The 15,202-nt window shown below is 44.5% G+C and overlaps 1 protein-coding gene across 1 annotated transcript in view; it reads left to right on the forward strand.

Annotated features, from left to right (window-relative positions):
• Window positions 1–455: 455 nt before the first annotated feature.
• The window catches only part of NCF4 (neutrophil cytosolic factor 4), a 30,136-nt gene continuing 15,389 nt past the window's right edge, over window positions 456–15,202 (forward strand). Inside the window, exons 1-4 of the mRNA XM_036760837.1 lie at window positions 456–723; window positions 9,883–9,967; window positions 11,232–11,385; window positions 12,717–12,787. Of these exons, the coding sequence (XP_036616732.1) occupies window positions 692–723; window positions 9,883–9,967; window positions 11,232–11,385; window positions 12,717–12,787 (342 nt within the window). The 5' untranslated portion in view covers window positions 456–691. The remainder of the gene's footprint in view (window positions 724–9,882; window positions 9,968–11,231; window positions 11,386–12,716; window positions 12,788–15,202) is intronic.

A 15,202-nucleotide genomic window follows, 5' to 3' on the forward strand; every position in this document is an offset into this window, starting at 1 on the left:
AAGCTGACCAATGATATGCCAATGGGGTAGGAACTCTGGATTCCTGGGGTTAAGGGGAGAGGCTGATCAAACCTGGCCTTGCCTCATTCTATACCTGGTGCAGGTTTTTGTTTCTAAAACAGGGGCCAGGAAATACACTTCTGCAGAAAGAGTCCTGACATTAAGAGACTTGGGTTCCAGTCCTGGTTCAGCCACCCAGTTGATTTTGGGCAAATGTTTTTTGGCTTCAGTTTCCTTGTACGTGAAATATGGTGGTTGCACTAGACCAATTTTCTAGGCAGTCCCTTCCAGCTCAAGTAATTTATGAATCTGCCTGCCTGCTTGTGTAAACACATCTGTAGTGGCACTTCCCCAATTGTGGAGGAAGAGAGGGGGAAGGGAGGGTTTGAGGAAACCAAACTTACAGAGACAGGAAGGGCCCCAAAGGGCTTTAGGGCTTCTGGGATTGACAGAAAGTGTGCCAGTGGGGGCTGGATGCAACGTGGGGTAGTTTAGGAGGAATTTCCCAGATTTCCTAGGGCTCCAGATAACCTGTGGATCCCCAGACAGAACTAAGGAACCCTGGGGAATCCCAGAACTCACACAGACCAAGAAGGTAACCAGCAGGAAGTGAGACGTTGGGCTCCAGCTGGCAGCCTGAGTCCCCCAGGCCTCACTGATCTCCAGCTTCTTCCACCCACCATCCAAAGCCATGTCTCTGCCCAAACAGCTTCGAGAGGAGAGGTGAGTGGACAAGGACCTCTAGTATAGCCGCTGACCTTGTCTTTCAGGTAGGAGTCTCCTTCCATCCCCTGAAGGTTCTTTGTCACAAGCTTCCTGTCACTCTGGTGAGGGTACTAATGGCAAAGCTAGGGAAGACCAGGTTGAGTCAGAGCCCATCTGGTGAATAAGGAATCCTGATAAGGTTTCTTTAAAGATAGAAACTGCTTCCTGATGCACTGATCACAGAAGGTTAGAAGTGGACATTGGCTTGTCTGGCTTTGTCATTTGAGGAAACTGAGGCTTAGAGCAGGAAGTGACCTGTCCATGGTCATAGAGCTAGTAAGAGGCAGACTCAGGTCTTCTGGGTCCACATCCAATGAAGGTCAAAGGCTGGTCACTTACTGTGTGCCCAGCCCTGAACTAGACCCCCTCAGATATAAGGGATGGCCCACAACAGCTTTAAGGCTTACAGAGCACTTTCCTCTCAATGGCCCTTTGAGGTGGTGATGATGGGTGGTAATAGTCATGCTGGTAATGATGTTGGTCCATGCCATTGTTTGTAGAACATTAAACACAGTGGTTGTCTCAGGAGTCTTTGCTGTCTGAATGTCATTGAACAAGGTGATGAGACAACAACAACAAGAAAAAAAATAGCCATTCCACAGGCACAGTGGAAGGCAGACCATGGAGTGTACCAGAATAATAGCAGGACTGAGACTTGTTCCATGGCCATTTCTATCTGAAATCCATTGGAAAACTTTGGGAGTTACTGATATTTAATTATAATGGTTGACATTTACACTTTAAAGTTTGCAAAAAATGGTGTTTAAATTAATTTATTTATATTTTGAACTGGAATGAGATCATTTCCATACAGTCAGCAGAACTCAAAAAAAGGAGTTTTATATGAAACAGTGACTCTCCGTTTCATAAAGCTTGCTTTAAAAAAAAGTTCCAAATTCTACACGTTACTTTTGAAATTGTCCTGCTAGCTGTTCTTTCTGAATTTCCTTCTGTTCTCTTCTGTGCATTGAAAAAAAAAATCTTACAATGGCCTTCTTTTTTCCCCACGAGAATCGCTAACCCTCCCTTACTTCCCAATTCAAAATTCAGAGAAAGAAAGAAAAACCTGCTCGTAATAAATATGTATAATCAAGTAAAATGAATCCACCCAGTGGCCATGTCCAGAAATGTGACCCTGCACCTTGTGTCCATCCCCTCTCTGTCAGGATGTGGGTAATATGCTTTGTAATAGGTCTTCTGGAAACATGGTTGCTAATTGCTTTCATAAGAGTCTTTTCTCACCCCTTCAAACCCTCAAAACAGAACCAATTCCACCTCCCCTGGACCTCTGTTTTCCTTCAGTAACCTTCAAATACATAATGATTCTGAAGGGACACATGTTTCTCTTTCTTTTTATTAGAAAATTAATGCTACATTATAATATAGCTCTTTCTAATTTACTCAAATAAATCTTATGTTTGCATTTCAAAATTCCTCATCAGCTCTCATCTTTTCATCAGAAATTCTTCAAAGTCCTTTGTTACCTTCCCCTCTTAGAGAGTTACACTCAGCTTTGCAGGTATGCTATTCTTGGTTGTAAGCCTATATCTTTTGTCATTTAGAATACTGCATTCCAAGATCTCTGATTTTGAGCAGAAGGTGCCTTGTCTTGTGTGATCCTCACTGTAGTTCCTTGGTTCTTGAACTACTTTTCTCCCTGATGCTTGAAATATTTTTTCTTTGACATGAGAGCTCTGAATCTTGGCTGTGACATTCCCGGAAATGTTTCTTTTAGGGCTCTTTTCAGGAGGAGATTCTTTCTCTCATTCCTTTGCCCTCAGGTGAAGTCAGTTACTGTAGTTTCTTATTGGATTCCTTCACAATTGTCTGGTCTGGTCTGAACTTCAGGATTTTGCTGGAGTGGGTGGTCTGTCTTCCATTCAGCTGGTTATCTTGACTGGAAGTCTGCAAAGCACTTTGCATGCATTATTTCATTTGAATATTCTACCCATGCTGTGAAGATGGGACTTTGTTTTCTCCATTTTACAGATGCGAAAACTGAGGCTGCGATTTAGAGTCAAAGAACCTGGGTTTGAATCTTTCCTCTGCCCCTTCTTACTTGTGTGGTTCTTGGGGCAAATCATTTCATTTCCCTGGGGCTCAGTTTCCTTACCTGCAAAAAGACTATATGAATGCAGTCCCTTCTAGCACTAAATCTATGATTTCATGACTTAGGATCATACTATCAGCATGACATTACAGCCTGTGCCGTGTCTCCAACTCTGATTCTTTGATCCATGGGTCCTTTCCCTTGTGTGACCTCACAAACTTGGAGTTGTGTCTATCAGGCACATATTCCCAAGGCTGTGGGGACTCTTTGGAGAGAAGACGTGGTACCTACCTGCATGGGGCTTGTAGGAGAGGAAACAACACATCCACACATGGAATGAAATAATTGCTGAGTTTCTCAGTAGTGGTTACAAGTACAAGGAGAAGATTGGAGGTGGGAGGGTTCCCTGGAGGAGAACAGACTTGATCTTTTAAGCAGCCAGATTCATTGGTCTTTGAGAGCATCCTTCCTTTCAAGGCCCCTCTTCCCTCCTGACTTGTCTAGTGTGGAAAGGGGCCTAAATAATGAGGAGGGCAGGGTTCATGACTTCCTACCTGTGTGACTTTGGACAAGTCACTGAAACTCTTTGGGCCTCCACTTCTTCATCTGTCCTATGAGGAAGTGACCTCTAAGGGCCCTTCCAGGTCACAGCCCTAGGAGTCTCATTGGATTAGAAAAGCCATATTTGAATAAATGAATGTAAGGATTTATTAAGTACTTCCTATGTCCTGAGCACTGTGCTGAGGACTGGATGTACAAATACAAAAAGCAGGACTGTTCTTGCCCTCAAGGAGCTTCCATTGTACTAAGAAGAGACAAAGCATAAAGGGAAGTAGTGGCTAGGGAGGGATATTCTGATGAGGAAACTTATGGGGATGGTGAGTGGAGCCATGGGAGAGTAGATTTTCACACACACACACATACACACTCACGTATGCATGCACACTTTGGGAATAAAAGCTCATTTGGTCAAAGAAGCAAAACATATACTTTCCAAAGAAGAAGTGGCCCCTGTGTTTTCTTGGGTGACCTGGGTGCTGTCTGGGTCAGGGAACTACTTTGCTTAATTCAGCATACGAATATCATTCATTTAGTTCAGGGGAAAAGATCAGCACACTGAACTTCAGAGCAAAATACAAACAAAGCACAAACAGCAACAGACAGATCTTGTCTGATTCAAATCCCAATACATAGTTACCAGAGTTTAACAAAGTCCCAGCATCTGGGTTACAAGCTGGAGGGCCCTTAGCTACAGCTGCCTGGAGTCTCCACATCAGCACCACCACGAGTGAGAGCCCTAAACAAATTACAAACATTGACAGACAGACCAAATACAGATTCATAGTTACCAACATCTAGGTTCAGCCCAGGAGCTCACAGCATGGGCTGGCCCAAAGTCACTCAAGCCACCACTGCTGTGGGTAAGAGCTCCAAAGAATAGAAAGCCAACACCTGGTTTTATGTCTTTTTCAGGGTCAGGGGTGAGTCACACATGCGACTCACCCATGTGACCTAGAATCATCACGAAGAGGCAACTTGAACCCACATGGTCTAAAAGCCTCTGCTGTCCCAGACATGTCACTCAAACTCATGTGTAAACTAGGCCCTCCCCTTAGTTAGTCCCACCTTGGGCCCCGCCTTAGTTACCAATCCACACCCACATAGGTTTTACACCTAACAGGGGTTTGGGCCTAGGGCTTAGAACCTAGTAAGACTCAGTGAAATACACTGAATTACTCAAAGGAAACAAAAGCCAACTAAGTGCTAAGAGCCCACTTTGCTTACCAACACAACCTGTCTCTCAAATTTTGTAACCTTTTAAGATGGTAGCTCCTTCCCTTGATCAGGGTTGAAGCAGCTCTGGGATGGAGCTCTGACACTGATCAGCTGTGTGACCCAAGGCAGGCTGCTCAACCACTCTGACTTTCATGGAACCATAGACTAGAAGAGAACTCAGAGGTTATCTAGCTCACCCTTGCCACCTCATTTGCAAAATCGGTTTCTTTTTTTTCTTGCAGTTTCATATACAATCATTTTTTATTATACTATGTCATGGAAATGCTTGTTTTATTCCATAAATCTTTTTTTTGACCAGTTTAAATTTAAATTTATTTAACATATTTAGTTTTCAGCATTGATTTTCACAAGAGTTTGAATTACAAATTTTCTCCCCATTTCTACCCTCCCCCCCACTCCAAGATGGCTTATATTCTGGTTGCCCTGTTCCCCAGTCAGCCCTCCCTTCTATCACCCCCCCCCACATCCCCTTTTCCCTTCCTTTCTTGTAGGGCAAGATAAATTTCTATGCCGCATTGCCTGCATATCTTATTTTCTAGTTGCATGCAAAAACTTTTTTTGTTTGTTTTTGAACATCTGTTTTTAAAACTTTGAGTTCCAAATTCTCTCCCCCTTCCCTTCCCACCCACCCTCCCTAAGAAGTCAAGCAATTCAACATAGGCCACATGTGTATCATTATGTATAACCCTTCCACAATACTCATGTTGTGAAAGACTCACTGTATTTTGCTCCTTCCTAACCTATCCCCCTTTATTGAATTTTTTCCCTTGACCCTGTCCCCTTTCCAAAGTGTTTGTTTTTGATTACCTCCACCCCCATCTGCCCTCCCCTCCATCATCCCCCCCCTTTTATTTTTTTATCTTCCTCCCTCTTCTTTCCTGTGGGGTAAGATACCCAATTGAGTATGTATGGTATTCCCTCCTCAGGCCAAATCTGATGAGAGCAAGGTTCACTCATTCCCCCCTCATCTGCCCTCTCCCCTCCTCCCACGAAACTGCTTCCTCTTGCCACCTTTATGTGAGATAATCCACCCCATTCTATCTCTCCCTATCTCCCTCTCTCAGTATGGTGCTCTCTCATCCATTAATTTGATTTTATTTCTTTTAGATATCTTCCCTTCATCTTCAACTCAACCTGTGTCTGCTCTCTCTCTCTTTCATATATATATATATATATATATATATATATATATATATATATATATACACACACACACACACACAGATATATACATACATACATACACATTCACTTATATATATACATAAACATATATATATGCATATGCATATTCCCTTCAGCTACCCTAATACTGAGGTCTCATGAATCATACATGTCATCTTTCCATGTAGGAATGTAAACAAAACAGTTCAACTTTAGTAAGTCCCTTGCAATTTCCTGTTTCTTGATTACCTTTTCATGCTTCTCTTGAATCTTGTGTTGGAAAGTCAAATTTTCTATTCAGTTCTGGTCTTTTCACTGAGAAAGCTTGAAAGTCCTCTATTTTATTGAAAATCCATATTTTGCCTTGGAGCATGATACTCAGTTTTGCTGGGTAGGTGATTCTAGGTTTTAATCCTAGCTCCATTGACCTCCAGAATATCGCATTCCAAGCCCTTCGATCTCTTAATGTAGAAGCTGCCAGATCTTGGATTATTCTGATTGGGTTTCCACAATACTCAAATTGTTTCTTTCTGGCTGCTTGCAGTATTTTCTCCTTGATCTGGGAGCTCTGGAATTTGGTGACAATATTCCTAGGAGATTTCTTTTTGGGATCTATTTGAGGAGGCGATCGATGGATTCTTTCAATTTCTATTTTGTCCTGTGGCTCTTGAATATCAGGGCAGTTCTCCTTGATTATTTCTGGAAAGATGATATCTAGGTTCTTTTTTTAATCATGGCTTTCAGGTAGTCCAATAATTTTTAAATTATCTCTCCTGGATCTATTTTCCAGGTCAGTGGTTTTTCCAATGAGATATTTCACATTGTCTTCCATTTTTTCATTCCTTTGGTTCTATTTTATAATATCTTGATTTCTCATAAAGTCACTAGCTTCCACTTGCTCCAATCTAATTTTTAAGTAGTATTTTCTTCAGTGGTCTTTTGGAGCCTCCTTTTCCATTTGGCTAATTCTGCCTTTCAAGGCATTCTTCTCCTCATTGGCTTTTTGGAGCTCTTTTGCCATTTGAGTTAATCTATTTTTTAAGGTGTTGTTTTCTTCAGTGTATTTTTCAGTATTTTTTTGGGTGTCCTTTAGCAAGTCATTCACTTGTTTTTCATGGTTTTCTCGCATCCTTCTCATTTCTCTTCCCAATTTTTCCTCTACTTCTCTAACTTGCTTTTCCAAATCCTTTTTGACCTCTTCCATGGCCTGGGACCAGTTCATGTTTTTCTTGGAGGCTTTTGTTGTAGGCTCTATGACTTTGTTGTCTTCTTTAGGCTCTATGTTTTGATCTTCTTTGTCACCAAAGAAAGAATCCAAAGTCTGAGACTGAATCTGGGTGTGTTTTCGCTGCCTGGCCATATTCCCAACCAACTAACTTGACCCTTGAGTTTTTCAGTGGGGTATGACTGCTTGTAGACTAATGAGTTCTATGTTCCACGTTTGGCGGGGAGGTGCCAGCTCTGCCACACCAGCACTCCTCCTTCCCCAAGAACCCCCAGCCCAGGCTGGGCTTAGATCTTCAGCAGGCTGTGCACTCCTGCTCTGATCCACCACTTCATTCCTTGCACCAGGTGGGCCTGGGGCCAGAAGCGGCAGCAGCTGTAGCTGCCCCACCTCCGCTGCCCCCGGGGCTGGAAGCCGAACCTCGAACTCCTTCCACTCCCGCAGCTTTTCCCACTAACTTTCTCCACTGTCTTTGGTGTTTGTGGGTTGAGTAGTCTGGTAACTGCCACAGCTCACTGATTCAGGGCGCTAGGGCCCCATCCGCCCGGCTTCTGGTCTGGATCGTCTACACCGCTCAGGCTGGGTTCTGCTCCACTCCATTCCCAGCTCCCAGCTCCCAGCTCCATGTGGGATAGACCTCACCCAGAGACCATCCAGGCTGTCCTGGGCTGGAGCCCTGCTTCCCTCTGCTGTTTTGTGGGTTCTGCAGTTCTAGAATTGGTTCAGAGCCATTTTTTATAGGTTTTTGGAGGGACTCGTTGTGGAGCTCACGCTAGTCTCTGCTTTCCAGCCGCCATCTTGGCCGAAACCGCAAAATCGGTTTATTTAATGAGGAGAAGCAGTGAGGTTGATAGAGAGTTGGTCTTGGACTGAGGGAGACCTGGGGTCAAGGCCTATCTCTGACACATACTGTCAATATGACCTTGGACAAATCACCTAACCTTTGAGTTTTCTTAAATGTAAAATGAGGAGGTTAGATTTGATGGACTCCAGCATCCCTTCGAAACCTGGATCTCTGGTCCTAGGACTCTGGGCAAATCTTGGACTTCTCAGAGCCCCAGGCAACTCTCAAAGATCAAAAATTACACAGCAGGAGCTGACTGAGGGCTTTCCCGTCATGGGAGAGGCCCCATCTCCTTCAATAATGAAAGCAGACATCTGGACCAAAGAATCCTCCTCCTCCTCTTCCTTTTCCTCCTCCTCCTCCTCATTGCACATTTTTGTAAGTACTTGAAGATATCCTGAAGTGTTTTCTTCATACCCACTCTGCCTTTTAAGGGCCTCTACACATTGGCTCCCACCTGCATTTACACTTTTTTCATGTCACTCCCATTTACGCATTTTCCTTCCAGCCAAATAGTCTGATTTGTTGCTCCCCAAACTCACATTCCATTTCCCTCTTCCATGCCTTTGCATAGGCTATGCTCCATGCCTGGAGTGCCCTCCCTCCTTACCTCCACCTCTTAGTCCCAGTGGTTCCTTTGAGCCTCAGCTCAGGCACCTCTTCTTCCATTCTGCCTTTTTTGATCCCCCCCAAATCTCCTCAGATAGGCCTAGGACGTTTTGTCAGATCCCTACTCCACCCCTCCTTCCCTGAATATTTTGTATTAAACTTATCTGAATAAACATCCGAGCCCCTTGGTAGAATATAAGCTTTTCTTTTTTTTTTTTTGAGGGGGGAAGGCTGGGCAATTGGGGTTAAGCGACTTGTTCAAGGTCACACAGCTAGTAAGTGTGTCAAGTGTCTGAGGGCACATTTGAACTCAGGTCTTCCTGACTCCAGGGCTAGTGCTATACTCACTGCGCCACCTAGCTGTGTAAGCTTTTTAAGAACAGGGCTGGTTTTGTTTCTGTCTCTTTATCCCTAGTGCTTTGTATATGTTACATTAATGCTAAAAAAAAAAAAACACAATAAACCCCCCAAAAAACCCCGTGGAATAGAAGTGGACCCCATGAGGCAGGTATATAGCTAGTATTACCCCATTTTATAGACCTGGGAACTGAGGCGCAGTGTCTCCATTAGGGTTGCACAGCCAGTATATGTCAGAACTGAATCAAACCCAGGTCCTTTCCTGACTCCAAGCACAAGGCCTTTCTACTTAGGAGAAGACAGTGAGATATAGCACTCCAGGGGATCCCCCTTCATCCAGAAAAAGGGCAACCTCAGAGCTTAAGTCACTTGAAATTTCAGTCCCATGCAATGAACATTGATCTTTATAATGACAATTCCCATGTCCTGGAAGACTCTGAAAGGCCTCCTGAATCAGAGAGAAAAATTCAATTAAGTTCAGTGGAATTTAGTATTAAAGAATTATTATTAATGCAATAGAATTCTTAACTAGACTATTCAATTAACTACAATATGACCTTTCTGGACCTTGGTTTCTGTAAATGGAAGAGGCTGGATTAGAGGATCTATAACTTCCCTTCCATTTCTGACATTTCATTTTCTCATAGCCCTCCCAGCTGTGACATGTCCTATTCTAAGGCCTCTCCCAGCCCTGATATCCCCTGTTCTAAGGTCCCTCCCAGCTCTGTCATTCCCTGTTCTAACATTCTATGCTGCAGCAGCTCTCCCAGTTCAGATGGTCCATGATTCTAATACAATATAGATTCAGGTGAGCATCATACACCTAACTCTTTCTTTCTCCCACTGTAGTTCATCACGAACCCATTTTACCTGCCTGTTGGGATATAAGCTTCCTGGGGGCATTGACTGTCTTCTTTATCCTTGTTTCTCCCACAGCATCTACACACAGTGGGTGCCGAGAAAATGCTTCTCAAATGGATGCAAGTCTTTGGATATTTCTGACTCCCAGTCAGGGTTCTCTGAGATCTCTGGGCTCATGACCCTGATGACCTTTCCCCTTTGTTTCCTCAGTGACTTTGAGCAGCTCCCAGATGACGTGCCTGTATCAGCCAACATTGCTGACATTGAAGAGAAGAGGGGCTTCACCAGCTACTTTGTAAGAGAGACTCCTGAACTCCTGACCCAGGGCATACAGCCTGCTCTGGGTGGGGAAGGGCAGGGGAGGTGGGATGGGGACAAGCTCCTGGGTCACTGATGAAGCCCATGGTCCTCCAAAGCCCTCTGCTCCCCCTCTGCCAGGCTTGGTCTGAACAGGGGGCACAGAGGATCCTTCCATTTGTCAATGACCCCAACTCAAACACAATTTACCCTTCCAGTGCCCTCTCCCTCCCCAGCCCCTCTGCATCCTGGAGATGAATGAAGCTCATCAGATACAGTAATCAAAGAAAGCTACAATGGTAACGGCAGATAATGGCTTCATGTATCGTCTCCTTCAGAATCATAGATTTAGAGATGTTAAGGATAGGGGCTGGCTCGTGTAACCTTATTTTACAGAAGAGGAAATTGAGTCTCAGAGAGGGGCAGTAATTTGTCTAAGGTCGCACAGCGAACAGCACAAAGAGAATTCAAATCCAGATTCCCCAACTCTAAATCCAGTGCCATGGCCGACAGATCCACATGGTAGAAGCACTTTCTGTACCTTAAACCACAAAGAGCTCAGACCTTCAGGGTCCAAACTGCTAGAACATTTTGGAGGCAGTAACGGGTTTATGGCAGAAGATATAAGTTAATTAATCAAGTGTTGTGCTTGGCACTAGGCATACAAAGACAAAAGAGACAGTAGATGCAAAGGAGACACCATGTACATGCATAAGCATGTTCAGAATAAATATATAAACAAGATGATTTGATGGGAGGAAGGCACTCACGATTGGGGGAAGCAAATAGGAAAAGCCTAATTTAAAAGGTGATGTTTGAGCCGAGGAAACCATGGATTCTAAAAAGTGGAGTTGAGAAGGAAGGGCATTACAGGCATGGTGGGAGGGAAGCCTGTGCAAAAGTATGGAGATGGGAAATTAAGTATTACATGTAAGGAACATATAAGGAAGGACAACCTGGTCATATGACTTACACCCCACTCTCACAGAATCACAGAATGTAACCATTCAAATGAGAGCCGGGACAGGAGAAAGAACGATGAATTCGGAGTCTCCCTCACTTCCTGTGTGACCGTGGGCAAATTGCTTAACCTCTCTGCGCCTCCGTTTTCTTATCCAAAATGAAGAGGTTGACCGAGGTTCCTCCGAGTTCTCTTTTAACTGTATGATTCTCAGACTCTCTCTAAGCCTCCTCTTCTCTGTCTCCTTGGCTGCCTCTCCCGTGGCCTCCGAAACAGCCTCTGAACCCTTGTCCCTCCTCAGGTGTTTGTCATTGAGGTGAAAACGAAAGGGGGAGCCAAGTACCTCATTTACCGCCGATACCGCCAATTCTATGCCCTACAGACCAAACTGGAGGAGAGGTTTGGACCTGAGAGCAAGACCGCCCCCTTTGCCTGCACCCTCCCTACACTCCCAGGTAGGCCCCACCCCTTTTCCTGAACCCTCTCTAGGCTGCCAGGTGGGCCCCACCCCCTTTGCCTGTACCCTCCCTACGCTCCCAGGTAGACCCCGCCCCTTTGCCTGAACCCTCTCTACGCTGCCAGGTGGGACCCGCCCCCTTTGCCTGCACCCTCCCTACACTGCCAGGTGGACCCCGCCCCCTTTGTATACACCCTCCCTATGCTGCCAAGGGCGCTGCCTCCTTTGCTTGCACCCCGCCTGCATCCTCCCTGCACTGCCGGGTAGGCTATGGACGGCTCTCATCCTACCCTTGAACTTCATCCCTTCTCCCTCCTGGCTGTCCCAACCTCACTCTGTCCTTTTGGGGCAGTATAGGAGTTTGGGAATAAGGAGGGAACCCTCTCGGGAGTGATACTGTGATTCCCTTGAGTTGGACTCTTCTTCTGGCCACCAGAGCATTCCTTTTATTGTCAATTGAGAGGAATGCTGTGCTGGGAATCTGGGGACCTGGGTTCTAGTTCTAGCTCTGTCTAGGGCTCTCATGTAGCCCTAGATGTGATCTGTTTGTCTCTTGAGGGCAGAAATGGAGGGAAGGCGATTGTAGAGTTAGAGGATGTCAAGTTTTAGCAAGAAATACTCCCTAACGATTAGAGCTTTACCCCGGGTGGTTTCAAGAGGTATTCAGATCCCCGCACCGAAGATCTTCAGGTAAGAGCTTGAGTGACTGCTTTCTGGGATGTCACCCCAAAGTAAAATGTGCTGCTTTGGGAAGTAATGAGTTCCCCTTCATAAGAGGTCCTCAGCAGAAGCTGGTGCCCACTTCTCAGGGACTATGTACATAGCCTCTGGGGTCCCTTCTAAATCTGAGATTCTGGAATTCCATATTTCTGTGACGAACTATTCTGCAGCCCTGGGCAAATTACTCTCCTTGTTTGGACCTGCTTCTCTAGCTGTAAAATGAGGAGATTAGAGTCAGATGGTGTCTAAGGTCTAGAAAAATGGGATTTTTTCTGTGAATTTAGACTATTTTTTAAAAGTTATTGATTCTCTTTTTGAAATATCTCTAATAGTTCCATTCCCTCTGTCCACACAAAACAGGACACCCTTCTGTAACAAAGAAATATGGATAAAATAAATCCACACGTTGGCCCTGCCCCATAATGTATGCTTCATTACTCACCTGTAGTGCACCACCTCTCCACTAAGAGGCAGACTCAACAGTCTTCTAGAGTCACCATTGCTTACTACTGATTGAGTGGAGTTCTGCAGTCTTGAAGTATTCTCTTCTTTCACCTTATTGTGGTCTAGGACAACTTCTGATATGCTAATCATTACTCTGTCCTCCAGCTAAGGTTTACGTTGGTGTCAAGCAGGAAATCGCTGAGAGCCGGATCCCAGCCCTCAACTACTATATGAAGGTACTTCTGAGCATCAGGCAGAAGGGAGGGTTCAGGTCCCAGCTTGGCAAGCAGTGCCCCAAGAAGCTGGTGCAGGCAGCTGCCCTGACCCCATTAGTCCTGGGGCACAGGAATGAAGGAATCTGCATATTAGATCTTAGTGCCCTGTCTGTCCCATCCAAATGGTGAGTGTTCCAGAACCTCTCTCAGTAACCCCTTTGGGTTGATTTTCAAGCACTGGGGATGGAAAGCATAGAACTGTCCATGGTATCTTGCTTTTTTTGTATCAGGGATGCTCATTTGCATTCATTTGAGGCAGTAGTAGAGAGAATACTTTCTTCCCTCTCTCTCCCTTTTAATTCAACAGATATTTATGAAGCACATATTATGTGTCAGGCACTCTGCTAAGTGCTGGGGAATACAAAAAGAGGCAAAAGACAATCCCTGCTCTCAAGGAGCTTACAATCTAATAGGGGACACAACATGTAAACAAATATATGCAAAGCAAGCGACCTAGTGAATAAATAGGAAAGAATTAACAGCCGGAGGACACTGGAACTAAGATAGGTTTCACTTTTGATGCCTGCTGTGAGACTGCTGAGTTTCTAAGAGGATAGAGTGCTGGGCCTGGAGTCAGAAGGTCTGAGTTCGAATCAAGCCTCAGATCCTTGCTAGTTCTGTGACCCTAGGCAAGTGACTTAACCTCCTTTTGCCTCAATTTTCTACTCTGTAAAATAGAGATAATAACAGTACCTACCTCCCAGCGCTGCTGTGAGGATCAAATGAGATGGTAAAGCATTTAGCACAGTGCCTGGCATATCGTAAGAGCAATATTGGCTTTTATCATTATTCTTATTATTATTATAAATTTTGTGACCCTGGGCAAGTCACTTAACCTGTAGATGCCTCAATTTCTTCAACTGTAAAGTGAGGGTAACAGTAGTATTTTTCTCCCAGGATTGTTGTGAGATAATATTTGTAAGGCATTTAGTGCAGTGCCTGGCATATAGTAGGTGCTTAATAAATGCTTAATTTCCTTCCTTTCTTACCTATATGACTTTAGACAAACCATTGAATGTCTCTGAGACTCATTTTCTCATCTGTAAAATGAGAAAGTTGGACTCCATGGCCTCAGAGTCCCCTTCTAGCTCAGAATCTCTGGTCTGAAATCTTTTTCCCTCTCTGGGTCTGTTTTCCTTTTTTGTAAAATGAGGGTTTGGGCTGGAGGTTCCCTATGTCCCGGCCACCATTATTTCCAGTGCACCAAACTCAGGAGGTTGTAGTGAGAAAAGGGCAGGATGATGTGATGGAAATAGCTGTGTGACCTTCAGTAAGATGCCTAACCTCTCTGAATCCCATTTACCTCATACACAAAACAGAGATGATACTTCTTACTTGCTTGGACTACCTTCTTGCCTCAATTCAACAAGCTATGTTCAAAGTCTTATGCCAGGTGCTGGGGACAAAAAGACCAAACCCAACGCACTGGTCCCTGCCCTCAAGTTGGCATTTTACTGGGGGATTATAATCTATGGATAGTTAATCTGGGCGGAAGCACTAACAACTAGTGGAATTGGCAGAGGTTGCCTGTAGGAGGTAGTAACTGGATGGAGCCTTGAGTGAGACTGAGGATTCAAACAGGAGGAAGGAAAAGGGAGAGCTTGTCAGGCATGGGGGACAGCTTGAGCAGTAGCCTGGAGGTAGGAGATGCAGAGTTTATGAAACCGCACAAAAAGCCAGTGGACTAGTGTGCATAGAATATATGAGAAGGAGTAATATGAAATAATTCTGGAAGTATAGACTGGCACCAGACTGGAGGGGCTTTAAATTACTGCAGCAATAGTCACAATAGCGCAAATTTAAAGAACTCTTTATGGATAGCAAAGTGCTTTGCTTGTTGACAACTACCCTACAAAGTAGGTACTATTATTAGCTGCATTTTACAGATGAGGAAACTGAGCAGGTAGCAGTTGGGTGACTTTCTCATGGTCACAAAGCTAGTAAGTGTCTGAGGCAGGATCTGAACTCAGATCTTCTTGACTTCCAGTCCAAAACTCTATCCACTGCACCACCTAGTAAATGACAGAGTACATTCGTATTTAATCCTAGAGTCCATAGGGAGCCACTTAAGGTTCTTGAAGAGGAGAGTGACATGATTGGATCTACACTTTGGATGAATCACTTTGACAACTGTGTGGAAGATGGTTTTGGGATGGAGAGAAACTTAAGGCATGGAAATCAATGGGGAAGCTATTGCAGTAGTCCAAGGAGGAGGGATGAGAACTTGGGCTGGGGACAGATAGGAGGGATACTGCGATACTAGAACTAAGTCACTAGATGGCAGTGTAGATTTAAGGGCAGAAAGACCCAAATTCACATTTTGTCCTGGACACTTACCAGTTGTGAGACCCTGTACACTTCACATAATCTCTCTTA

This window comes from Trichosurus vulpecula, chromosome 5, assembly GCF_011100635.1.
Source record: "Trichosurus vulpecula isolate mTriVul1 chromosome 5, mTriVul1.pri, whole genome shotgun sequence".
Lineage (NCBI taxonomy): Eukaryota > Metazoa > Chordata > Mammalia > Diprotodontia > Phalangeridae > Trichosurus > Trichosurus vulpecula.